This window comes from Podarcis vaucheri, assembly GCF_965113315.1.
Source record: "Podarcis vaucheri genome assembly, chromosome: 13".
Lineage (NCBI taxonomy): Eukaryota > Metazoa > Chordata > Lepidosauria > Squamata > Lacertidae > Podarcis > Podarcis vaucheri.
The window spans coordinates 14,646,675-14,673,937 of NC_138751.1; the positions used below are offsets into that span (position 1 = coordinate 14,646,675).

A 27,263-nucleotide genomic window follows, 5' to 3' on the forward strand; every position below is an offset into this window, starting at 1 on the left:
ATGTGCTGCCTTAACCTTTCTGCTCCAGGTTTCAGCCAGATTCCAACCAGGTCTGGATAAAAGCTGCTCAGAATGAGACAGCCTGAGCAGGAAACAGCAGAGGCAGCCATCTGTTGAGGACAACCATCTTGGGAACGGGGACTTGGGTGAGTGAGGACATACTTTTGCTTGTTGATCTGTAACATACACGTTAGAGAGTTTCCACATCTTTTTATTGGATTTGTAAGGAACAGACATGCCAAACATTTTTTTAAAGAGTATTTCATATTCTGAGCCATGTGTACTTTCAGAGCTAAACTCTCTGTTATGTAAACCAGTGTACATAACACTAAGTCATGGTTTATTTAGTTTGATTGTGATTTGTTTGAATCAGTGAACCCTGTCCAACAGATGATCCGTGGTTTGTTTTCTGTCAACAAAGCACAATGTTAAGCCACGGTTAGTTGTCGGCTTACAAACCACAGCTTGTTTTAACTATGTTTTGGTGTTATGCCCAAACACACCAGTCTCACTTAACCCTGGTTTGTTTCAGCGCTACACCCAAAGGCAAGAGCACCTGGAAAACAAATCAAGCTTTGGAGAAGCAAGCTGTGGCATGATTGCTCATATGCGAAATAGCTCTTGGTTTGTGGAATAAACCATAACTTAGAGCTATGCGTGAACACAGTCAATGTGGCATAGTTGAAAGCTAGAGCTATTCTTGGATAGACTTGGTTCAATTGCATTCTCAGCCATAAAAACCCTTAAGTGACCATGGACCAGTCTCTGTCTTTCACATGAGCCTACCTAGTGATGATCAGGGTGCAATTATATATGCCAACCACAGGGCCCAACTTAAGCACTGTTTGTTTTCTATAAAGCTTCCTGTTGCCTGTACCTTCCCATTTCTAAATCCTCCAACATGGGAGAAGAAGCCATTTCCCTTTTCTTTCCAGGGCCAGACCCTCCACTATAAGGAAGGCAGAAGCAAATTTGGTAGAGATTCTCAAGGAATTCCAACCTTTATAAATCCCAGTATGAACAGACTTCACCTGCACTTCCCAAACTAATCAAAACCTAGCTTTCATGCTTCTCAAATGTTCTGCCACAGTTCTTTTGACCCCGCCCCAGTCTCCCTACACCTTAGAGACCTGACAAACTTGGTTTTAGGAAGAAAAGTGCAAGCAGGTCTTCTTTATTACCTTTTCATGGCAATTACAGTTCCACCCGTGGCACTGCTGCACTCAAATCATGTTTGGTCCTAAACTGGACATATATACAACTCTGAACTCATCAGGGTGGATGTCAGGGCTGGCCCTATCATTGAGCAGAGTGAGGCATTTGCCTCAGGCGGCCAATGGCAGGGAGTGTGGTGATTGGCAGGGAGGTGCTAGAGAGCAGCCCGCCCTGTGCTTCCTAAGCTAGCTAGCTGCTCTCAGGAAGATGTTGTCCCATCACCACTGTCAAAATAAGATTCAGCTGCCAGTCCAATAAATGTATGTGAAACGGAGGGGCATTTTGTCCTTTGCCTCAGGCAGCCAAATGCCTCGGTCCAGCCCTGGTGGATGTGAGACAAAAGGGAATGATAAATACACCCTGCAGCAATGTGAGCCAAACACTGTAAACTTATGACAAGGAAATTTCTCCTTTCAAGACCCTCATTTCACAAGCGGTCTTGGTAACTCCATGTTTTCATCATGCAACAATACCTCTTGATTTCTTCTTAGGTGAAGAAGAAAGATGGGGTGTTTGGCCTATGTTAGCCTATGTTTGCTTGGCTTCTTCATGAGAGGTGAGTCCTTATTGAGTTATAGTACCATTCTCTGCCCTATAGGGTGCATTCAGACTTGGGGAATGTTGCTCACTTAAAATGCAGAAATGTACAGCTAGGGAAACATCGGGGAAATGAAATAAGCTGCCATGCGAATGCAGCCAAAGACAGGTCTAGGGTGGCGAAGACTGCCAAATAAAGAGTGATATTCAGGAATGATCTTTGAAAACTGAATATATATCTCACCCTGGAGAGTCAGTTTAACCTGCCTAGCAATTTCTAAAAGCTTTAGGACACCAGTTGGAGATGAACCCACTAATACATTAAAACAGGGGCCACCAACCTAGTGCCCACAGGTACTAATGTGCACAGAAGAACTTCCTATGGCATCCATGAAAAGTGCCAGGAAATATTCAGGTAAAAATGCACAAGATGGGGTGAAGCGGCGTACGCCCGCACCATTTTGTGTTCCTGTTTCTTGTTTTGTACTTTTACACATGGCAGACACATCAGCACAGATGGCGTTTTGTGTTACGCCACACCCTATAGCTGCCATTTGTAGTACACCACAGCCGCCATTCCGGGTTACACTCCCCACATGCTGTTTTATGTTGTGCCATATCCTGCATGACAGGCTTTTTGAGTTAGACCACAATCTGGAGCAGCCATTTTGTGTTGAGCTACACTCTCACAACTGGCATTTTGTTTTAGGACACACAACCCACAGTGGCCATTTTGTTACGGACACCAAAATGTTGGCTACCCCTGCGTTATAACATGCAACTCTCCAACTGGTTTATCTGTGATGACTTTGTTCTTCATCTCTTTCACAATCTCCCCCACTACATCAACAAGCCGTTGAAGCGGATCGCTGCCCCAGGGGATGGCTGCAGTACCAGGGCAACTGTTATGGGTTTTTCCACAACAAGTTGAGCTGGCATGAAGCTGAGGTAAGACTACCATCCATTAACAGGTTGCAGAGAATGTCCAGTTAAATGACGAAGTTCTTGTGCATTTTCCCCTTCTCCAGATTGAGTGTCAGAGTTATGGTCGTGGGACCCACCTCGCATCCATTCTTGGGAGGGCAGAAACTCTGATGTTATCCAAACATATCTCCATTGACAAGAAAGAAACAGGGGTTGACGTTTGGATTGGACTCCATGATACTCACCAAGTAAGCATTTAGCCTCCTGAGCTTATTGATCCATCAATCATAGAACCATAGAATGAAAGAGTTGGAAGGGACCCTCAGGATCATCTAGTCCATCTCCTTGCAATGCAGGAAATAATGCAGCTGACCCATACAGGGATTGAACCTGCAACCTTGGCGTTATCAGCACAACACTCTAGCCAACTGAGCTACCCTGTTCCTTCCTGCTGAAGCAACACAACATTTGCAATTTCTGAGGAGAACTGGCCTGATCCATGGATCAGAAGTTAGATGATGATGATGATGATGATGATGATGATAATTTATTTATTTATACCCCGGCCCATCTGACTGGGTTTCCCCAGCCACTCTGGGCAGCTCCCAACCGAATATTAAAAACACAATAAAGCATTAGACTTAAAAAACTTCCCTAAACAGGGCTGCCTCCAGATGTCTTCTAAAAGTCAGATAGTTGCTTATTGCCTTGACATCTGATGGGAGGGTGTTCCACAGGGCAGGCACCACTACTGAGAAAGCCCTCTGCCTGGTTCCCTGTAACCTCACTTCTTGCAGTGAGAGAACCACCAGAAGGCCCTTGGCGCTGGACCTCAGTGTCCGGGATGAACAGCCGAGGCTGTTTAGGGCTTTAAAGGTCAGCACCAACACTTTGAATTGTGCTTGCAAACGCACTAGGTGCCAATGCAGATCTCTCAGGACCGGTGTTATATGGTCTTGGCGGCCGTCACCAGTCTAGCTGCCGCATTCTAGATTAAATGCAGTTTCCAGGTCACCTTCAAAGGTAGCCCCACGTAGAGTGTGTTGCAGTAGTCCAAGCGGGAGATAACTAAAGTATGCACCACTCTGGCGAGACAGTCCGTGAGCAAGTAGGGTCTCAGCTTGTCTACCAGATGGAGCTGGTAGACATTTGCCCTGGACACAGAACTGGCCTGCGCCTCCATGGACAGCTGTGAGTCCAAAATGACTCCCAGGCTGCGCACCTGGTCCTTCAGGGGCACAGTTACCCCATTCAGGACCAGAGAGTCCTCCACACTCGCCCACCCCCTGTCCCCCCAAAATAGTACTTCTGTCTTGTCAAGATTCAACCTCAATCCATTAGCCGCCATCCATCCATTAGCTTTTGGCTGCCATATGTCCTGAATGTTCTGACACAATCTTGAGATCAAAAGTTGATATCAAACTGTTTTAAAATGCATATTTTGAGATGAAATATATTTGTATTTTTTTAAAAATAGGATTTATATGCCACTAAGTGGGCAATCCTATGGGATGAGCAGTTAAGGATGCAGCAGACAATACTGAGCCAGACAGACTTATGGTCTGACTCAGTGTAAGGCGGCTTCCTGTGTTTCCGTGTTGAGAGCTGTCCCCCATCAGAAACAGAATGCTGAGCATGATGTCACTTTTCTCCCAACCAATCAGGGCACTTGTTATCTCCCGTGTCATTGCAGAATGGGAACTGGAGATGGTCTGATGAGTCCTCCTACAACTACGAGAACTGGATGCGAGGGGAGCCCAACAATCTTTGGAATTCCGAGTACTGTGTGGCTTTGAGGGCTTCCACAGGTGGGCATGTTACAGTCCTCCCACCGATGGGAAGTTGTGTAGCCTTGAGGTATACGGCAATGGTGAGACGTAAATAGAACAGAAAGGATTGGGCTGAGTTAAATAAAGGAGGGGGGCAAACAGTGGGGCAACAGCTTCCCTTGTGGGAAGGGTCACTTTGGTTGATGGTATTTAAGCAGAGGCTGGACAGAGTTCTGTCAAGGATGCCTCAGATTTCTGCACTGAAGAGGGGAATTGAAGTAGATGACACCTAAGTTCCACTGAGTGCTAAAATTCTATGACTTTATGAAATATTCACCTTCCTTTATCTTATGGTCACACACACACACACACACACACACACACACACACACACACACACATTTGGGGGGGCATGATTTTTCAGCTCTCTCCTAATAATAATAATAATAATAATAATAATAATAATAATAATAGTATTTTATTTATATCCCGCCCTCCCCAGCCGAAGCTGGGCTCAGAGCAGCTCCCTCTCTCCCCCCCTCTCTCACACACATTTGTAGAGGTCTCTTGCAAAGCATGCACCTCAGCCCCAAACACACATTCAAGTCTCTGGTGCCCTCCCATATATGTGTGGTATTCAGACAGGTAAATACACTTGGATCCATTAAGTTCTAAAGATCTACACTGAGTGGAACTTAACTGGATGCAACTCAGCATGCTGGCTTGGATCAGCTGTGGGGAACTTGCAACCTTCCTGATTGTGTTGGACTACAACTTCCATCATCCCTGACCATTGCCCATCCTGAGGATGATGGGATTTGGAGCAGAACAACATCCTGAGGGCCACAGCTTTGGGTTAGACCGATGGTTGGATCCAGCACAAAGCAGTACATAGTAAATACATAGCTCTTTACTCTGCCTTTTGAAACATAAGATGTATATTTTTAGGATCCACCTCGTTTCTGTGATTGTGAGTTGTTTTAAACTGTTTCTAACATTGCGCTTTAATTGTTGAAACCCACCCTGGCACTTTAGGGTAAAAGGCAGGCAAATCCTCACCCTCATTTGCTCATGAGCTAATCAGACTATGCCATGCCGTTATCTTCTAAAACATGCCAGGGAATTTTCAAAATGAGTTTGTTAGAGCAAAACAAAGAGATTCATGGAAAGTTGTAAATTTCAGAAATTGCCCCCTGAATTAGGCAGGACCCCCACAAATATCCAGGGACTATAGCTGACAGATTCCTGGCCCATCCCTAGTGCCATAACAAACACAGATATATGCAAATAAAAAGAACAACAACTGTACCTTGAGATACTTTGAAAATGCTTGAAATGGAGAATGGATAAGAATGGACCTTGGATTCTCTTTTTCCATTGCAGAGTACAAGAGATGGATTGATGCTGTTTGCAAGAAACATAAAGCCTACATCTGCAAACATGAGCTCTAGAAGAAGGGAGACTGTCAGTCTAGGGAAGGTTGGGTTAGATGGATCAAAGCACATCTCCTTGGAATCAAGGGAGTCAGAAGATGATCCAGCAATGTTACCACCTCTACAGTTCATCCTTTGTTATGCCAAGAAGATCTTCCTTCAAAAGATGACATCTATCTAGTCACTCTCAGACCTTATCCAGGGCTGGTCTCTGAAATACTGTTATGATCACCTCTGTTGCTTATGCTCTTGGCTCCAGGCAGTGCAAGGACATTAAAGTGAACAACCCGTTTCTCATGGGTGTTTATAATGAGAGAACACTTGATCTGGTTTTTCTTTGGTTCATTTTGATGGAACAAGGCATCGGTCTTGCCTGTTAAGGTATCAGGATATGTGACCCTCAATCTTGTTTCTAACACAGAACACAATATGAAACTTCCCAACTCTAGAAGTTGCAAGAAGGCAGATGTTGACCCAAAACAGAAACACAATAGGGGAAAGCCCCAAACTAGCAATTAGCAGACACCTTGGAGAACAGATTTCCTCCAAACAGAGCAGTTATAACTTATTTCATCTCAGGTGGGATCTACACACATATTAAAAATGCTGAGAAAATGCTTTTTGAAAAAACAGTTTTAAAAAAGGCATTGACTTTGGCATAGCTCACTGTTGCCTTCTAGTGTCACATTTGTCTATTGCACTTCACAACACATTTAAAACATTTTATTTGCAGCTGTATAGCTCAGAGTTAGTGAGACAAAGCTTGCTTACTCAGAATACAGGAACTCACACTCTGCATCTCACATACACAATATGACCAACTTTAAGGAACGGCTTGGTCACAATATGACCAACTTTAAGGAACGGCTAAGGGAGCTGGGCATGTTTAGCCTGGAGAAGAGGAGGTTAAGGGGTGATATGATAGACATGTTCAAATATATAAAAGGATGTCACATAGAGGAGGGAGAAAGGTTGTTTTTGTGCAGTTTGTTTGATCTGGCGCGACCCCCGCTAATTGATTTACGATTCTCAATTAGCTCTTTACTGCCCGGCACACTTCTCCTGCCGCACGCTCTGCTCCGATCTCTCAGTCACGCCGTAGCAGAGATTACACAGCGGTGTAAAACTGTCATGTAGCTTGGCTTCCAGACAAACACACACAGTCCAGGTTTGTCTATTTACAGCTTTTATTCCAACATTTCTCAGGAATTTCCAGGACTATTTGCAGCCATGACAAAACTGCATCCTTTCCCCACAAAGTACCGAGTGGGACTGGCATACTCTTCCCAAGCTCCTCCCAAGCTTCCAAAATTGACGTCAGAATGGTGTGGCATCATGGGAAGAACTTAACCCGTTAAGTTCCAACCTCAACACCCCCCCTTGCTGCACCTTCTGACAAGACCTTTTTGAGTTCAACACCTTACCCTTTGCCTTGTGCTCCTTCCCAGCATCTTTCCCAGGCACCTGTTGAACCCTTTCAACACTCCCAGAATCACACTGTGCGAATCTCGCCCACGCACATGTTGCCTGGTATCTTTCAGGTGGAATGCCCTTTGTTGTGCGACTAGACCTTCTGGGCATAAACTCAGATGTTACCTCTGACTCACTGCCACCAGGAAATGTGTCCTCAGCATCACGGGATTCCCCCTCTGACTTAAAACGTTTTCGAATCCTCTCCATTACACTCACAGGAGAACTAGGCTCGCTTTTGGCCTCCCTTTTTACAACTTGTGGAGAAACTACCGACTTTGGTCAGTTACCTGATCGTCATCATCAGACTCAGCTTCTTCTTCCTCCCCCTCATAATCTTCCTGTTCTGAATCAGAGAGACACTCTGAAAGAACATCACGCTTGACAGCAGCTTGTGTCTTTTTATCCTGCTCATAGAACTCAGCGTGTTTACTGATCAGTAACTTACTCTGATCACCTGATGGAAATGCAAATCTCCATGCACTCGCTGTTGGCTCATACCCACAGAAGATCATTTTTCGGAACTTGGATCCATCTGGCCCCTGCAAAGCAGCAGGTACCGGCACAGACGCACGTGACCCGAACATACGCAAAAAATGAATCTGGGGTTTCCTGCCATGCAACAACCCAAACGGTGTGTCCCCTACCATGGAATTGTAGGTGCGATTCCAGGTGAAGCTTACATACTTGATTGCCTCCAGCCAAAACCTTGGAGGTAACCCAGAGTCTTCCAGCAACACCTGTGCAGTTTTAACCAGAGCCTGACACTTCAGCTCTGCCGCCCCCCACTGATTGGGTGAAGTCACTGTGTGACGTATCCCTTTCTTGTGAAAGTACTTCTGCAAAGCAGAACCTGTAAACTCAGCTCCTCTGTCACTTGTGACAGCTTGCACTTTGGTGGAAAACCTTTGTTCCACCCCCTCAATCCACCCTTTGATCAGCTGTGCTGCATCATCCTTGGATTTGAGGCCATGTATCCAGGAATTCTGAGTAAAATCCTCCTGCATCGAGAGCAGAAACCTTGACCCTCCCAGACTTGGTTCCTTTATAGGACCCCACAAATCTATGTGAATCAGTTCAAAAGGCCTTGTTGTTATCCTTTCAACCTTTGGATAACTGCATCCTTTTACCTTTGCCAGTTTGCAAGTTTCACAACTTACAGCATGTCCACATTCTGAGATCTTACAACCGTTGGAAACTTCCGGCAGCACCTGTAGTTCTTCAAGAGAACTATGAGCTGTACGTGTATGCCAAGCATGTACGCATGAATCATGATTGGGAATTGTAGCACGCAGTGCTTGTGCTTTCTCAACCTTCCCACCACCCTCCAGAGACGTTTTAAGAATGAAGAGATCATTCTGCCTCTTTTTAACCTTGGCAAGCATCCTCCCTCCTTTGGAGATTGTGCACACATCACCCTGAAAACAAACCGTAAATCCCTTTTTCAGTAAATAAGGCACAGATAAAAGACAGTGTTGCATCCCAGGAACAGTACAACACTCCAACGTTTCCTGTAAAATACAAAAATGCAAATTTACAGCATTAGTCATCTTTCTTTTCTGTCCATTTGCAAACAGTACAGTTTTCCCGGCAGGAATTGCCGTGCAGTTCCACCTCTCGACAGCAGGTGTCTCTGGAATCAAATTGCGATTAGCTGCAGAGTCAATAACAAAACTTAGCTCTTGGCTTGTCCCACGGCTGTCCTCAGCCAACGCCAGACTAGCCGTGATTTGATAAGTCTCCTGACGTTGTTTTCCTCGTCCTTCTCTTGCGTTCCCACGCTGACCTCCCCTTCCAGACTGGTTCCCATGGAAACCCGACTGATTTCCATGGAAGGTGTCCTTGAAGCCTTCCTGTGCAGCTGCTCTCTGTGGGCAGTCTCTTTTGAAATGACCGTGGGATCCACACACGTAGCACCGACGAAACTCAGTGGAAAAACACTGCCTGGGGCTCCTCCCAGCTGGCCTCCTTCTCCTTCTTCCGGAAAAGCACTCCTTGCCAGATCCGCCCCCCCTGAACTGCCGCTCCATTCCAGCAGATTCAGTGGAAAACTTTTCAAACTTGCCTTTGGAACTTTCCGCCCCCCCGACTTGCTCACTAGCACTCCTTGAGGCTAAATCATCAGGAACAGGGGCTCCAGCCATCTCTAGGCTTTCAGCTTCCATCTGCCCTAGGCCTCCTGCTGAGCCTTCACACAGACGTTTCAGCACACTCCAGGCCTCACACGCAGATTCAACGCCATCCAGGTGATGTTGCAAATTTGCATGAACACCTGCTCTCAACATGCAGACCTCAGCTCTCATAGCTTTCTCCCTCTGCATCTTCTCCTCCAGAGAAACAGACTTCAGCTTTCCTGCATCTCTGTCCACCAGCTGCACTGGTTCCCTCTGGGAAATGTCCCAAACCTCCGTGGCTATAAACCACGCTCTCACCCATCTTGCCCAGGTATTCCACGCTTGGGCGGTGAGTTCCTCAAGCTGTTTAAACGGAGCTTGAATCACCTCCTGGCCATCTGCCATCTTCTCCTGTTCTCCCCAGGGGCCCCAAGCTGTACTTACAAAAGCACCAGCTCTTCTGGCGTGGAGAAACGTTTCCTTGCTGCTCTCAGCTCACAGCTCCACAGCATTCAGCAACAGCGTCTTTCAGCTTGCTTACTTGCTTGCTTCCGTGCTCCTCTGCTAGACACCGCAGATTTCTCAGCTCCCGGCAGCTCTTCCGTGACAGTTTTACGATAGGTGATTTAGAGTATCCATAACCTGTGCAGTTTGTTTGATCTGGCGCGACCCCCGCTAATTGATTTACGATTCTCAATTAGCTCTTTACTGCCCGGCACACTTCTCCTGCCGCACGCTCTGCTCCGATCTCTCAGTCACGCCGTAGCAGAGATTACACAGCGGTGTAAAACTGTCATGTAGCTTGGCTTCCAGACAAACACACACAGTCCAGGTTTGTCTATTTACAGCTTTTATTCCAACATTTCTCAGGAATTTCCAGGACTATTTGCAGCCATGACAAAACTGCATCCTTTCCCCACAAAGTACCGAGTGGGACTGGCATACTCTTCCCAAGCTCCTCCCAAGCTTCCAAAATTGACGTCAGAATGGTGTGGCATCATGGGAAGAACTTAACCCGTTAAGTTCCAACCTCAACAGTTTTCTGCTGCTCCAGAGAAGCGGACACAGAGCAATGGAGCCAAACTACAAGAAAGAAGATTCCACCTAAACATTAGGAAGAACTTCCTGACAGTAAGAGCTGTTCGACAGTGGAATTTGCTGCCAAGGAGTGTGGTGGAGTCTCCTTCTTTGGAGGTCTTTAAGCAGAGGCTTGACAACCATATGTCAGGAGTGCTCTGATGGTGTTTCCTGCTTGGCAGGGGGTTGGACTCGATGGCCCTTGTGGTCTCTTCCAACTCTATGATTCCACGATTCTAAGTATACCTGCAGAAACATGTGAAGTCACACACACACACACACACACACACACGTAACATCTCATTCACTCTATGATGCAACCTTAGTTCCCACTGCCATTACTACCAGGTCCATCATTTTGACCGCAGTGGTCTCATCAAGTTCTTGCCAGGAGCACATAATAGCTGCTGCAGTACAGGGAAGACAAGAGTGTTGTGACAATGTACTGACCCTTCAGCCAGATGTCACAAGATTTCTATTGCCCCTGGTGTTAAATTCTGTAGTCAGACCTGCTTGACCATCCCAGTATCACACAGCTAGTCATTCTGGAAATGGCCTTGCATGCCCAAGGTCCCAATGTTCAGTCAGCAGCATCTCAGGTACATAGGATCAAAGTAATGCTGAGAGGTTGGAGACTTGTTAGTTAGCATAGATCAGCCTTTCCCAGATATTCCTATGGGATAACTCAATGGATAGCTGCTTTCTGATCTGCTCTTGCAGAGAGTGTTACATAGGAAGCTGCCTTACAGCAAGTCAGACCATTGGTCTATGTGGCCCAGAATTGCCTACTATGGCTGGCACTGCAGTGGTACTGTCACACTGTAAGATCAAGCCTGGACTGCCTTGTAAAATCTCTGCTTGAACGGCTAAGTTCAGAGTGGAAAATTTTGCTGGAGATCTGTCATGCACGTGTGTGTGTCCTTTCTCTTCAACATGTCATTTCCTATTAGGGATCATTAGGAAAGGATTGGGATCAACCAACAACAGACCTTCCCAAATCTCTCAAATCTTAGGGAGTTTGAGATGAGTGGCCCTCAGTATGGAAACAATTAAGTTTCCGCAGGTCTTTCTCTGGGCAATCTCGAATCTCTTCAGCAGGGGAGTTAGAGCAAGATCTCTACATGTTTGGCAACAGATTGGCCAGGGTTTCTGACTCCCCATTAACAATGAGAGCAACTCATATTAAGGGTTGGCTTTGGGGTCAACATGTAAATGCAGAAACGCCAGGAACCCTATGCCCTTTTAAAAGGTGGGGTTTTTTTTGGGGGGGGTTATTGGGCTGTTGTTTTTATGTTGATTATATATTTCGTGGTTTTATATTTTGATTTTGTCCTGTGAACTGCCCTGAGACTTCTGGGTGTAGGACGGTATATAAATTCGGTAAATAATAATAAGAACTTAAAACAGTCATTCTATAACACCACACACCTTCCCATCCAGCCCAAATTGTCCAGTCCAAGAGTAGGTGTTGGCGCAGCAGGAGGGTTGAGTACCTTGCAGTACAATAATAAGCATGTTGATGTTTTTGATGTAAAATGCTTAAATAATAATAATAATAATAATAATAATAATAATAATGATGTGCAAAAGAAAGCCCATGTGCAAAAGGGCCATAGCTCAGTAGCAGAGCACCTCTTCTGCATGCAGAAGGTTCCAGGTTCAATCCCTGGCCTCTTCATGTAGAACCAGGATTGTGCCCTGTCTGAATAACCCTGGAGAGCTGCTGTCATTCAGTATGAGCAATGCTGAACTAGATGGACCAAGGGTCAGACTCAGTATAAACCAGCTTCCTATGCACTTCCTATCTGACCATCCCAGAGCAGGTTAGGTCAACTGAGAAGGACAGAAACGCACCAGAAAATATATGCATAAAAGAGAGTTTATTAAGATCACCATGTGCTGCATGCACAGAAAAATGGCATAGAGAGAGATCAAAGAGGTTGCTCTTCAGAGAGGGGATGAATGGGAGAGATGGTCTTTCACTCTGAGGGATGGGAAAGGGGTTAATGCGATCAGAGAGAAATCCACCAAGCCAGCGTCTGAACAGGCACAGTTTGGGAACCACAGTCTTCTTTACAGTTCATGCTTGCAGATGTAGGCATTGAGTTTCTTGCACGGAGCGTCATTCCACTCCTTAAAACCTAAAATGCAAAAAGACATAACAAAAAATTACTACCTCTTGCTCCAGTGAGTGTGGTCATCACTGATAGCCTCATCCTCCATAAATCTGCCTAATCTTCTTTTAAAGTCACTCAAGCTTCTGGCCATCACTGCCTTTTTGGGGGGTGAATTCCATAGAAGAACCATGTTCTCTCCTTTTGTCTGTCCTTGATCTTTCAACATCCACCTTCATTAAAGGAGGACTCAAAATGTTAAGGCCTTTAATACCTGGGCCGTCCAATGAAGCTGGATGTTGGAAGATTGAGAACAAGACAAAAGGAGGTACTCTCCATCAGGAAAATGTGCAAATGCTTTGCTTACCTGTGCTTAGTCTCAGCTCCACACAGTGTTCAGCATTGCGGTAGTTGTCTGGCTGGTGTTTCATCCAGGCCTTATAGTTGTAGGTGGATTCGTCAGCCCACCTCCATCTCCTGGTCTGTAGAAATGAGACAGAACAGATCATGCAATGAAGGGAATGATGGGCCCAGAAAGAGAAAGATACCATTGGAATGACACCAATGCAAAATGAACTGGAAAGGTTGTCCAATGGGGAGCTGTTACCAGCTGTGACGCAGACAGTAGAGGAGGCCATCCATAGAAAATAATGGAGAAACAGCATGTGGGATTAAATTTGGGAGATTGTTGAGGTAAGAGTGGAACGGTATTGCTAAGGAGCCGCTGCTCAGTTCTGATAACCAGAAATGGAGCCCTATTCTATTTCTTGGTCTGCAGGAAGGAGACAGAACAGATCATGAGATAAAGGAAGTGTGAGGAGCCCAATACAGAGATGATTTGGAGAGGCTGGCCTGTGGGGAGCTAATGTCAGCCATGATAGAGAAGAAGAGAAGGTATGATTCTGGGAGATGATTGGGATAAGGATGGGATGGAATTGCTATAGAGTCACTACTCAGTATTGATGATAGCCAGGAATGAAGCACATGAGAGAAGCTCACCTGACGGACATCGTGGAGCCCAATCCAGACATTGCTTATTTCTTGCTGGTAAGTAGAGATGTGCTCGGCCACCAAGAGAGTCTCTGCTTTGGTGAGGACAGAGGCGAGGTGGGCTCCACGGCCATAGCTCTGGCACTCAATCTGAGGACGGAGAAGAAGCAGGGAAGTTTTGTCCCCAATGGTCATATCCGACCATCAAGATTGGTGCTGTCCCTTCTGACTGTTACCTAGCCTTCTAGGTGCCCAAGGAGACATATCACCAGAACATGAACAACTGTGGAGACTGAGATGCTGGCCAGATGCTGCCTCAAGGCAACTCACATTGATAACCTTACTTATGGAAATCTGATGAGAAACCCATAATAAGGTAGAGAACCCCTTTCAGCCTGAGGACCCCATTCCCTTCTGGGCAACCCAGGGATGAAGGAAGGAGAACTGGCACCTGGTGTGGGGGGTCGGGGCAAACCACATGCGCGTGCACCATATGTACCGCACATGTGTATGCGCCATACGTACAACGGTGGGATCCTTTGCTCACAGCTGCTGTACACATGGTGGTGGAGGGTGCAACCGTGAGCGGAGGATCCTCTGTACATGGCTGCAGCAATGCGACGGCGGCGGGGCGAGTCCCCCATGGGGTGCCTTCTTGTCACCCCCCCCTCAGAGGCGGCACCCGGGGCCGAACGCCCCCACCCTCCTTCCTCCACCACTGGGGCAACCTGTTGTTAATGGTGAGCAGGACCACAGGCAAAAGTGGGCAGAATAATGAATGTAAATGATGCCTTTGAACCAATGGCTAGTTTCCACTCACCCTTCTATCCCCTATCCAAGAAGCAACCTTGGAGTTCAAGGGCACATTCCAGTCCAGCAAAACCCTCAGGGAAGAGGGTGTGTGACTGGGGAGGAGATGTGGACTAGAGAGATCCTTGAGGGCCCGATCAAATGGGCTAGATTTAGTCTCCTGGCCTGTGCTTCCCCACATTGACAACAAGAATCCCTTCTTACCTCAGCCTCTTGCCAGCTCAATTTATTATCAAAATACGCATAGCAGTTGCCCTGGTTTTGCAGCCACTCCCTGGCACAGGTGTCGGCCTCAGCTGTATGGAGAGAGGATGGGGGGGGGAAAGATGCCCCAAGAAGGCAGAGCAGTGAGAAGACATGTCTTTAATGTGCTCTCTGAAATCCTACTTCCATCTACACCATATGTGTCATTTATTTATTTATTAAAAACATTTCTGCCCTGTCCTGTTATGCAAAATAGGGCATTTATGTGTGGCTATGTCTGCTCAGGAGTAGGCAGCCCTGCCTTCCTTTGTAAACAGGAAGCTGGCATCCCTAGCCTATTCATGAACAAACAGACTTCTTAACCTTTCAAGAAACCCACAGGTGGCATTTTGGGACAAGGAGGGATGCCTCCTGGGTTTGCTGGAGGGGACACAAATAACTGCACATAGAAATCTGCCTTATAATGAATTAGGCCATTGGTATCCATTGCAGACCAGTATCGGCTACCCCAGGGATGGGGGATCTGTGGCCTTAGACTCCATTGAGAAAGGATAGATAACTTTAAAATCAATGAATTATGGCCTAATTTAAAACACTCTTCTGCTCTGTTCTAAATAGCCTACCGTCCTTTGAAAATATAACATGCACTTTAATTACAGCTCAACCCAACGACAATTTCTGGGTAAGCCTCAGACATTTATAAAATTGCTCACCTTCCTGGAAAGGACTGGAAATTAGGATTCCAAGAAGGCAAAGACTGAGGTAGGTGAAGAGTCCCATCTTCTGGTTGACCTTTGAGGGAGATGAATGTACAGCATGGTAAAATCAAAGTTACATTCATTGGTTGCCATACATACAATGGGAGGGAGAGAAGGAGGAAGGAAGGATTGCATTTCTCTTTTATTTGAACATCCAAGAACCAGGAAGGTTCTTGGAAGGGAGAAACTGGGAAAGAACTGGGAAGAAGGGAGAAACTGAAATTTCGAATAGTTTCCAGTGTTATGAAAGGGTATATTGACATTGATTTAAAGGGAGCTTCATCAGCTTCAGTTAGGAACATTTTGTGATCTTTTTTTTAGATGCTCATGAAAATTCATTACTTTTTAGTGCAAATTTCTGTTAAGAAACACCACTTTGTATGCAGTTTTGAGTGATGTACACATTTTCCCAAGCAATTTCCCCATATATAATTCATTTTTGGAACCACTATTTGGTTGGAGAACTGTATCATAAAATTCAGACAAGTTTGAATTTTGAAAGAGAGCTGTGTTTCAGTTTGCATATTTTTTTTGGAAAGTGAGAATCTGATATATTTGCCTTTAAATCCATTTTCTCTCCCATCCCTATATACACCCCCTGGTGGTTATTCAGTCTACCTGTTAACTGGAAATCAAATTTCGATCTGCACACAAATGAGTCCATGCAGGTTTTCTGTTCAGCTTTTGTGCCAATTTTCTTCTCTGTCTGATCTTCTTTTTCTGTCTGATTTGTGAACTTAGGGCCCATCTGCAGTTACTCCATGCTTTCTAGGCAAAGGTTCAGGCTTTCCAAGCCTGTGTTTGAACAGGGTTCTTTATTTTTATCCCCCCTCACAGGGCTTTCCATGGGAAAACCAAAGTTTTACCACTGAATTGGAGCAAATGGCAGTCTGTGGAAAAGCCAATTGCTGTTTGCTCTGATTAAATGGTAAAATGTGAGTTTTCCCAGGGAAAGCTCTGGGATTAAAAAAACAAACACAAAACCCTGGAAACAGACTTGGAAAGCCCAGTTCTGTGCCTAGAAAAACAGCATAGAAGGAAGCATGTATGAGCCCTTATCTGCTTAGTGACAGAATTATACATTGTTGTTTTCCACGAGTCAGTGGAGACTGATCCATTAGGGCAGTGATAACCAAACTTGGCCCTCCAGCTGTTTTGGGACTACAATTCCCATCATCCCTGACCACTGGTCCTGTTAGCTAGGGATGATGGGAGTTGTAGTCCCCAAACAGCTGGTGGGGGGGCAAGTTTGGCCATCACTGCATTAGGGCAAATAGGAACTGCCCCACCAATCTCAGCCTGCCCTCAGCTAGTCCTCATTTTCCTGCTTTCCTATTTACAACCAACCAGTGAGTGGCTCTGCCTGCCATTGGCTGTGGCTCAATCAACTGTTGGCCTCCCTGCCTTTGGCCCTATCAGTTCTAGTGGGCACCAGCCACCCTCACCACAAGTCCTTGTTCACGAACCTTTCAACCATCTCCCTCACGGCCTTTGAAAAAATCCCTTCACCAAGACTCGTAGATCACTTGCACAAGCTCTTACCTTGCGATGCTGTTCTTCTGGGTGGACCAGTGTGGTTGTCAGCTGAGCCAGGTGCCTCTCTGATGGTCTCACCTAGTCTGGGCGGCTGTTATATAGACCCCAGGCAGAGGTGGTGCAATACCAAGATGAGCAGAATGCTGCAAGGAAATCCTGGTCTGATGCCTTCAGTTTTGCATAATTTAAGGCCAAATCAGTGGAATGTAGCTTGCATCAACCTCTCTTTCTATTTGGTGGGGAAAAGCATAGTGTGTGTGTGTGTGTGGGGGGGGGGAGTTTTGAATCCATTTCCTTATGAAGAGGAACAGGAACCACATTCTTAATCAACCATGGAAATACTGGTCCGATGTCTTCAGTCTTGCATAATCCTGGGCTGAATCGGTGGAATGCGGCTTGTATCACTAGCCTTGAGCATTGCAAAAAGGGCATCATGATACCCTTTAGTTATCTATAAATTTGTTACATATGATCAAAAATAAATATTTAGGTGTAGAAAGGCATATGGTGTTGGGGAGGCTTTTTAAAAAGCGATATTATTAACTAGGAGAGTAGGAAAAGCATTTATGAAAATGATTATCAAATATGAAGAAACCTGCTCAATTTTCTTCTATGGGATTATTGCTTAGTATTCCTGTCCTCTGAGTAGTCATCCTTAGCCAGACCGCAGGGGCTTGGATAGTGAACATAAAGCTTGGGCAGGTGAGGATAACTACTTGAAAATGATTTACAGATGGTATTGCACTCCGAGTAGGCTTGCTAAGATGTATAAGACTGAATCAGAGAAGTGCTGGAGATGCAATGAGGTTGAGGGAACATTCTTTCACATGTGGTGGACCTGTAAAAGTGTAAAAGATGATAGGGAAATAATCCATAATGAATTGGGAAAAAAAAATCTTTAAAAGTACTTCCCCCCAAAAACCAGAGTCCTTTTTGTTGGGGATAATTCAGATGGAAAGTCCCAGGTGTCAAAAAAGATTATATATGTATGACACAACTGCAGCCCGTGTTTTATTAGCCCCAAAATGGAAACGAGTGAGGTCCCAACTAAAGAAGAATGGCAACTTAAGCTGATGGAATATGCGCAGCTTGCAGATTTAACTTCTAGAATGAGAGAACAAGAAGAACATACATTTAGAGAAGATTGGAAAATGTTTATTGAATATATGGGGGGAAATTGTGTACACTTGAAAACGCTGGAAGCATTAAGATAAATTCAAAAGTGTAAATAAGTTTTGATGGATGTAATAATGGAATACTGAATGGTTTAGTTTATGTAAAATATACAGGGATTTATGATATGCAAAATGAACCATGGAAAGAGAAGAAGGGAAGTCATATATATATATATATATATATATATATATATATATATGCGCATGCTTGGGCAGGTGCATATGGATGTCGGCTATAGACAAATCTCACAGTTGTGAAGATGTGTTACAAACCCAAACTGACTGAATTCCATGTGTGGCAGTTAGCATGTACACAATGGGTTCAGCTTGTGAGAAGACAGCTGGACAGTCCACACCTGCAACAACTCGGCTACCATAGACACAAACCTTTGCATGAATTAGCCTGGTGGTTCCTTCAAAGAACACTTGTTACATAGAGCCCAGTTCAAATCAAAAACCAATCAAACCTGTGAGACATCAGTTCACCAAAGACCATTCAGTGAAGCAGCTTTCATTAGGCATCCACTCTTTCCCCAGGCTGGCCAGCTGCTGCAGATGCATTGTGACAGTCACACTATGGTGTGACCAGAGGCTACAGACACAAAACACTCGTACGCAGCTACCCCATGTTGAGAAACAATGGCAAAGACAAGATCAACCTGAGTGATGGTTTGTGAAACCTCTCCACTGTAGGAGGCGTCAAAGGAAAACCCTGAGGCCTATAGATTTCCTTATGGCCTGAAAAGGACAGCTGAAAGGTCTATGTAAGCAAGGATATTTCAGATTTTTGACAGTTCAGCCATAAGCCTTTCTTCCTTAAGTCTTCCTTGCAAAATCTCACTTCTGCTTCGATCAGTGCACTATAGGGTGAGAACGGTAGTTTGGCTGATGACGGGCATGAGCAATAATATCAGCTGCAAATAAAAACCTGGGTCTCAGCATATGTCCTTGCATTCATTTTTAAATTTTTTTTTTTAGTAAAGTGTAGAAGAATACATGACCAAAAGATGCTCCAACAAGAATTTGTTGATATGTATAGACTGATTTCACAAAGTTAAGTTAAGCTAAGTAGATATATAAGATTGAATGTTTAATTATTAAGATACAAAATTACAATCTCAATAATAAAGTTACAAAATAAGAAGAAGGAAGTCAAGCACGGGTGGAGGGAAGACACAGGGCAAGAAATAAGAAATGGATAATGAAATGTGAAAATGTGAATTTATGAATATAATGTATATGTATCATTATGTAAAGATTTCATATATGTATTGCAACATTAAAAACAAATAAATAAATGGAATAATAATAAATATATATATTAGTAAAATCATGTCTGGCCACCATGTTGTTGATTCAGTCTTATGCACTCATCCTTGCCATCAGATATCCCCTAAGAACAAGAGGGTAGACCTATGGGAAATACAGTGCCAGCTCCTTTTTAGGTTTTGAAGATCGCAGGGGTAGTCTGTTGGGCATGCCACTCTCTATATATTTATCTGTGTCCTCTGAGGAAAAGGGATGACTACAAAGAAGATGCGGCCAACCCTTTTGGGACCAGTGGGCACATTTGTATATTAAGAGGAATTTGCAAAGAAATGCTAATGAATTTTTATAAAGACTTAAAACTCCCCCAAAACAACCAACCTCTCCTCTCCCACAAACCGATGTGGAAATGTGGAAAACTAAACTTAAGAGCAGAAGAAATGAAGAACTGAGAGATCTCGAAATGGAGTTTCGCCCATCCCTACCTGTACACCACTAGTTCCCAAATCTTATATTTTCCAGCTGCCCCACTGAACTTACTGCCCCCCCATGCTTCCATGGTGCCACCTGAAACAGATCATTTTGATCTGGTGCATGGCAGGGCTGACTCTGCTTCAAAGGGTTCCCAGTGTTCTTTGGGGGAGAATCCATGACGGTCTAAAACTGACAACAGTTTGTGGTGCATGTAACATGACCTTTTCCAGCCCAACCTTTCGTCAAAGGTTGCTGTGATTAAATTGAGCCCCAGGTATGACATTATGTGGTCCCTTGGGTAAGAGCAGGGTGGAAGTTTGACCCCAGAAGAATCTGAGCTGTTGACTAAGATTTCCTCTTTTCAGTGAAAAAAACTTTGCTAAGTAAGCCCATTTTATTAATTATTATAATTATTCCAGCTGTTCTTATTTTATCTGCAAGCCACCTTGAGTCCCTGCCAGGGAAAAGGCAGGGTATAAATGAATGAATGAATGAATGAATGAATGATCTTTATTATTTGGACACTAGAACCCATAGGCATCCAACAAAGCTGAATGTTGGAAGATTCATGGAGACAAATTTCTTCACAAGGCACACAGTTAAACTACAGAATTTGTAGTGATGGCCACCAATTTGGATATCGTACAAAGACCATCGGGCAAATTCAAAGAGGATACGGCTTTCGGTGGCAACCAGCCCTGATGACGATGTTCTGCCTCCATACCACTGGAGGCAATATGCCTCTGAATGCCAGCTGCTGGAAACCACAGGAAGGGATAGTGTGTTGAGCACAAAGTCCTGTTTGCAGACTTCCTATAGGCATCTGATTGGTTGCTGTAAGAACAGGATGCTACTAGACTGGATAAGCCACTGGCCCAGTGTTCCATACAACCCCAGTGAGTCATTTGTGACAGAGGTCCATACCTTTTGGCCTCAGATAAAAATCTCCTGGCCCGGTCATCTCTTGTGTAATGTGAACAGTAGCACATCAAGTCATTTCCTTAACCTGCTGCCTGTGGTCTTTCATCATGTCCAGATGAGTCCTATATAACATCTTTCTGTGGAGCAGGAGAAACCATTCAGGAAGACTCAGCAGGTAGCTATACGCATCTACCTTCAGAAGAGAATCAGTCGAAGGGTCCAGGTGAGCAGTTGAGCTTCCCTGATTTTTCTGTGTCATCAATGCTGTTTTACGATGGATGCTATGCTTCTTGTGTCGTCAACCTCCAGACCTCTTATGGAGGAGGCACACAAAAAAGGGCCTCCGATGAGGATTGCAGGATCTGGGTCTTGTTGCAGATGCCACTTGTAGCAAGAATAATACACTTTGGTTAAGATACAGGAGGATCCAAATGATGGAAATCTGAATTCCAGACCAAGCCACTGTGGTTTCAACCATAGACACGTCACTGTCTGTTGGCCATCTGTAAAATGGGCACAAATTGGGCCTGCCTACCATGTTGGGTTGGACAAATGATTGGTTTGATTCCATATTATAGGAGCAACTAGGAATGCAGGAAGAAGCCTTATACTGAGTCACATGACTGGACCATCTAGCTCAGCATTCTCTACACTGACTTGGCAGCAGCTCTCCAGGTTTCAGGCAGGGTTCTCTTCCAGCCTTTCCTGGAAATGCTGGAAATTCAACCTTGGTCTTTTTGCATGCAAAGAGATACTCTACAACGGAGCTATGACGTTTCCCCTAAGGGAGCTCTTGGGCTTCACCAGTAGAGCATCTCTTTTGCGTGCAGAAGGTGCTGGGTTCAATTCTTGGCAGCCGCAGGTAGGAATGGGAAAGGAACCTGTCTGAAACCCTGGAGATTTGTTTCTAGTCAGCAGGTACAATACTGAGCTTGGTGGACCAATGGTCTGACTCAGTATAATGCAACTTCTGAGGTTCCTATGATAGCTTACTGAATTTGCCTGGGACTGTGTGGTCTCAGGCAGAGTAAGCAGCAGAGATGTGTAACATTGCCATCTGCAATCTGCAGTGAACATGAGGCTGTTGGTTTGGTCTAAATAGTGAAGACCTGTTCTGGCAAATAACCAATGGGATCCACAGTTGGAAAGTACATGCTGCAGATCTGAATTTGCCCAAGGATGCTCCAGCTTGGGGATTCTTATGTTCTTCTGGTCCTATTTCCTTATGTAATTTCAGGTGAACCAAGAAAAAAATGGGGTCTCTCACTTATCTAAGTGTCTTCCTGGCCAGCTTCCTGGTTTCAAGCTTCCTTGTGGGAGGTAAGTCTCTCCTGCATTCTTCAGCGCTAATGGAGCAGGCATAGTGGCAGTTCCTTAGCTGCAGAATTTTTCCAGAGTTAAAGCATATTTCATCTGTATAAAAGCATTTTTACCCTGGTCCTTAGCAGTGGTGTAGCGTGTGTGTGTGTGTGGGGGCCAGCCACACCGGGCGCAACATCGGGGGGGGGGCGCTCGCACTCTCAGCTCTCTGCCCCTACCTGGCTCACTCACTCTCTCTCACTGCAGTGCTGGCTGTGCGAATCCGGTCCGAGCCGCCGGGTCGTCGCCCACTGTGGGGGGGGGGTGCCAGGTGTGAGGTGCGGAGAGAGAGCGAGGGACTATCTGGGGGAGGGACAGTGCAGCGGCCGCCCAGCGCAGCGCTGAGCGCGGGAGAGAACCACACCAGACCAGCCCAGGCAGCAGCAAGAAGAAGCTGGCAGCGGCGGCAGGTTAGGGGGTGCAAATTACTTGCCTTGCCCTGGGTTAGGGGGCGCAAATTACTTGCCTTGCCCTGGGTGCTGACAACCCACGCTACGCCACTGGTCCTTAGCCCCAAAGCCCCAATTCCCCCAGCAGCTTACAGATCAAAAAACATCAACCTTTTCCTGGTTTACGATCTAGAAGGCACAGCATGAAATGATATCCACCACAGCTGAATGTTGAAAGATTCAGGAGAGGGCATAGTTAAACAATGGAACTCTCTCCCACTACAGGCAGAGAAGGCCACAAACCTAGAAGGCTCCAAAATGGGGCTGGACAAATTCATGGGATTTCCAAGTGCTAGCAGTCAGCTGATTGATAGTGGTTGTAGAACCCTGTGCCTTAGTTTGACATCAGACTGTGTGGGCTTCATCTGATGTCTTGGTTGTGTAAGGTGGCAGACAAGTCGATGGTCTCACCCACTTGACAAAATGGCCCAACGGGGATTAGGAAAGGTCAGGACCAGCCCACTGGCCAGATTCAGCTCCCAAACCCTGGGTTTGAGTGTTGGAACAGGAACCAGGAGATCAGTCTTCAAATCCCCACCTGGGGAACCGGGTTTGAGTCTCCGCTCCTCCACATGCAGCTGCTGGGTGTCCTTGGGCCAGTCATACTTCTTTGAAGTCTCTCAGCCCCACTCACCTCACAGAGTGTTTGTTGTGGGGGAGGAAGGGAAAGGAGAATGTTAGCCGCTTTGAGACTCCTGAAGGGGAGTGAAAGGCGGGATATCAAATCCAAACTCTTCTTCTTCTTCTTCACTTAGCCAAGAAGCTCACTGGGTGCGTTATGTATTCAGTGGTCTGTGTTTGCCTGAGCTTGAGCCTGGACTAAGGATTCTGAGCCCCTGTGTTCTGATTCCATACCTGATATCCAGTCACAGAACATTTCAGGATTTGGGCCTCTGCCATTGGCCCTTAAACTCTGAGTTATGATTTGCAGCTTGGAAGTTTGGACAGCCAATCACGTTGGGAGTGGGAGTGGCCCAGGCCTTCAGAAACGTATATAAGCAGTTGCTTTGCCCCTGTTGTCCAGTTCTGTTAGTTCAATTAAGGTTCCTGCTGTTATCACTGTGTGTTTCCTCGTGGGAACCCACCTACACTTCACGGTGATCTTTGGCCTGGCACTATTTCTCAGCCTAACCTGCCTCATGGGGTTCTTGTGAGGATGAAGTGGGGGAGGGAGGGAACCATGCATGCTTGTTGAAGAAAAAGGATGTAGTAATGATGATGATGATGATGATGATGATGATGATAATAATAGAGATTATTATTATGGTCTCACCCCCTTCCTTTCGGTTTATCTCTCTCTCTGCTGAGCAGTTAAGGCTGACACTTGTGCCAGGGAGTGGCTGCAATACCAGGGCAACTGCTATGGCTATTTTGAAGCTAAGATGACCTGGGAAGAAGCTGAGGTAAGAAACAGAGGGGGCATCAAGCCTTGGGTTAGGTATTTGTCACCGAGGCCACTCTTGGGTAAGATGTTCCAATAAGTTTGATGCTTCCCCACTTTCTAACTCTCCTTCTTTCCATCCTGTCAGGTTTGCTGACCTGAAGGCAGTGGAGGCTGTTCCATTTGGAGAAATGGGGCATTGCTCCACCAAGCTCAGTCTGCCCACAACCAGCCCCACTTGCTTACCCAGCTCCCTACTTATGGCCAGTCTAGGAGGAGGCGCTAAGCACCATCCTCCTTCTTATGACGTTGGAGGAGAACAGTGGCATTAAAAGCCTTTCCTACCTTTCCCCTTTGCCCAGATCGAATGCCAGAGTTACCACCGTGGGGCACACCTTGCCTCTATCCTCACTGTTGCAGAGTCTCTCGTGGTGGCTGATCACATCTTCGCTTACCAGACAGAACCCAGCAATGTGTGGATTGGACTGCATGATATCCGACATGTATGTATCTAGACCCCTCTGTGCTTCTCCTCAGACAATGTTCCCAAGAGAAAACAGACGTCCTTGTATACAGCAGGGCACATTTCAGGAATCAGTGTGCAGTCTATTATGTGACACAGATTTGAGCTCATGTGAGTCTCAAAATCCATTCTTTTTTATTTTTTAAATTACTTTTTTACAAAGCAAATTAGCAAATAAGAAAGAAAGAAAAGCAAACAAAGGGGGGAAAGTGAATGAGAGACACCCCTGCAAATTCCATCAGAATAATAATAATAATAATAATAATAATAATAATAATAATAATAATGTCATGTGTTGCTTTATTCATGGAAATGACTCAAAGAGACTTATGGATACAACATAAATACTAAAAGCAATTGCAATAAACACAATCAATAAAAACCTTTTAAAAAAAACCATTTACATAATTAACAGGTCATTCAGATCCTGTCCCATTAAAAGAGGCCACAAATACTTAAAAACCCTTCCAATTAAAGGCAAAAAGCCTGGATAGAAAGGAAAGCTTTTGTCTGGCACTTAAAATTAGGTAAAGATTGTGCCTGGCAAACCAGCATTAAATTAAACATATGTGTCGGTATAAGCCATCCAGGTGCCCAAACAGGCATCCACACAAGACTGACATTCATAGAAAACATGTTAAATGTATCAAAAGGGGTGAGGTTCTTGGACCACTGTGTGATAGATGGTGGGTGTGACCCTTCTAGGATGGAATTTATTCCGGAGACAATAAGGAACCAGTAGATCTAGGTTCGGGGAAGACATTTTGCTACCCAAGGCAAGGTAGATATTAATCAGGGCTGGCCAAGTTATTTTTGGCACCTGAGTTTCAAAATCCAAATGTGTTTCCTTCCCCCTTTGGGTAGCAATAGAGTAATTATAAATTAAATAACAACTCGGAACTGAAAACTGCCTTATACTGAGTCAGAACATTGGGCTATCTAGCTCAATAAAATCTACACTGTTTGGCAGCAGGTCTCCAGGGTTTCAGGCAAGGTGCATTCCCAGCCCTACCTAGAGATGCTGGGGATTGAACCTGGAATGCAAATCAGGTGCTCTACCATTGGATTATGGCCCTTTCCCAGTTTTATGTCCTTCAAAACATCCACAATCTGCTGCTTGAAGTGGCCACTTCACTTTGCCCATTGGGTGTACTGGCCTTGCACCAGATCCCGAACTGAGGCTTTTGCTTCGCCTCCACACTTATTTCCATGTTCCTTTCTCTCTTCGCCTTCCAGAACGGCAAGTGGAGGTGGTCAGATGAGTCTACCTACAACTATAAAGCATGGATGCTGGGGGCACCCACCAAACGGGGAGGAAATAAATATTGCGTGGAGCTGCTACGTTCCGTGAGTGGGGCAGCTGTTCCTGATGCTGACTCACCTCAACAACGGGAAGAAAGAGTCATCATTAAACGTTCAGGTGAACAGTTTTGGGGAGCTGCTATCCAGGAGGGAGGCTGTCCTGTTCAAAAGCATCTCGGTATCTCCTACACTGTGATACAGAGGTCAACCTGAGAGGGGTAACTAGGTCCAGGAGAGATAAAAAGCCTCAGCTGAGTTGTCTTCTTGGAGCTATCCAAGGTTCTGAAATGCCAGCTTGATTCTACATATTACCCAACCAATTAGGCCACTCTGGAGTGTCTTCCATAAGCTGTGAATCCCCACTTGAGGAGCTGTATGCTTGGAGCTATCCAAGGTCCTGAAACTTCAGCCTGACCCTACTTGCCACTAACTGAATAGGCTCCTCATGTCTTTTCTTAACCCGTGAGCCCTCACTTGTGGTCAAGACAGGACCCCCATCCTTGCTCCATTTAGTACCACTTCACCTTTATGTAGAGGAAAAAGTGTGATTCCCAGGTGGAAAAACCCCACTGACTGGATTGGGGTAGCAGAATAATTTTATACTTTAGAGTAGGAGGTAATGCTACCTATTGTGTAGCATGGACCTCTTGTCTGTTTTTTAATATTCCTGCCTTGATCCATAAGAAGAGCCCTGCTGGATCAGGCCTAAGGACCATAATAGTCCAACATCCTACTCTCAAAGTGGCTAAACAAATGCCTACGGGAAGCCCGTACGTAGGGCCCAAGTACAACAGCACTCTCCCCACTTGTGTTTCCCAACAACTGACATACTGCCTCTGACATCCCAAAAGTATTGGGACCCAAAGCTGTTGACTGTTATACCATCCCATAACAGGTGACTGGTTCTCCCTCTAGATTTCTCAAAATGGAATGATGCAGCATGCCACAAACAGAATGCCTACATCTGCAAGCATGAACTGTAGAGAGGGCATTGGCTCAGCCGTCATTTCAAGATGGAAGGAACTCAGATGAATGGGACTCCCGATGGAACTTCTGCAATTCCAGTACATCTTGAAGACTTGCCTTTGCAAAGGAGAAGGTCTTCTGGGACAACCTACACAGAATCTTCTAAACCCAAATGATACTGTACCCTTTCAAAACAGTCTCTGGGCATTTGTCTGCATTAGAAACTTTAAGTGGTTTAAGTCATTCTCTCTCTCCTGGGGAACCCTGGGAACCACAGTTCTGTGAAAGGGATCCTTAATAGAAAGCATCCTATTAAACATAAAACAGCATAAAACTAGAGTTCCCAGTATTCTCTGGGGGAGAGCCATGACAGTTAAAGTGGTATAAAACCTGTTTAAGTCCATAATGCAGACATGCCCTCTGAAGTTAAACCTTAGTTATCCATATGTTTTGCCTACACACCCTTCAGTGGCTACAGCACAAACAAATGCTAATA

At 45.3% G+C, this 27,263-nt stretch overlaps 3 protein-coding genes across 3 annotated transcripts in view; 2 read left to right on the plus strand and 1 right to left on the minus strand.

The window, feature by feature from the left end:
• The window catches only part of LOC309517158 (C-type lectin-like), a 41,482-nt gene extending 24,412 nt beyond the window's left edge, over positions 1-17,070 (minus strand). Inside the window, exons 1-2 of the mRNA XM_082196253.1 lie at positions 16,958-17,070; positions 15,371-15,449 (exon numbers count right to left, since the gene is read on the minus strand). Of these exons, the coding sequence (XP_082052379.1) occupies positions 15,371-15,437 (67 nt within the window). The 5' untranslated portion in view covers positions 15,438-15,449; positions 16,958-17,070. The remainder of the gene's footprint in view (positions 1-15,370; positions 15,450-16,957) is intronic.
• LOC309517438 (C-type lectin-like) lies at positions 1,720-5,914 on the plus strand (the record flags this gene model as incomplete). Its single annotated transcript, XM_082196673.1, has 5 exons — positions 1,720-1,771; positions 2,606-2,700; positions 2,781-2,924; positions 4,370-4,484; positions 5,829-5,914. The coding sequence occupies 5 exons, from the start codon at positions 1,720-1,722 to the stop codon at positions 5,894-5,896; spliced, it is 474 nt and encodes a 157-aa protein (XP_082052799.1). The 3' UTR covers positions 5,897-5,914.
• A 6,841-nt stretch (positions 17,071-23,911) lies between the features above and the next one.
• On the plus strand, positions 23,912-27,263 carry LOC309517170 (regenerating islet-derived protein 4-like). The gene is made up of 4 exons (XM_082196261.1): positions 23,912-23,998; positions 24,339-24,479; positions 25,736-25,919; positions 26,717-27,263. Exons 1-4 carry the CDS (start codon positions 23,978-23,980, stop codon positions 26,782-26,784), a joined length of 414 nt encoding a protein of 137 aa, XP_082052387.1. The 5' UTR covers positions 23,912-23,977; the 3' UTR covers positions 26,785-27,263.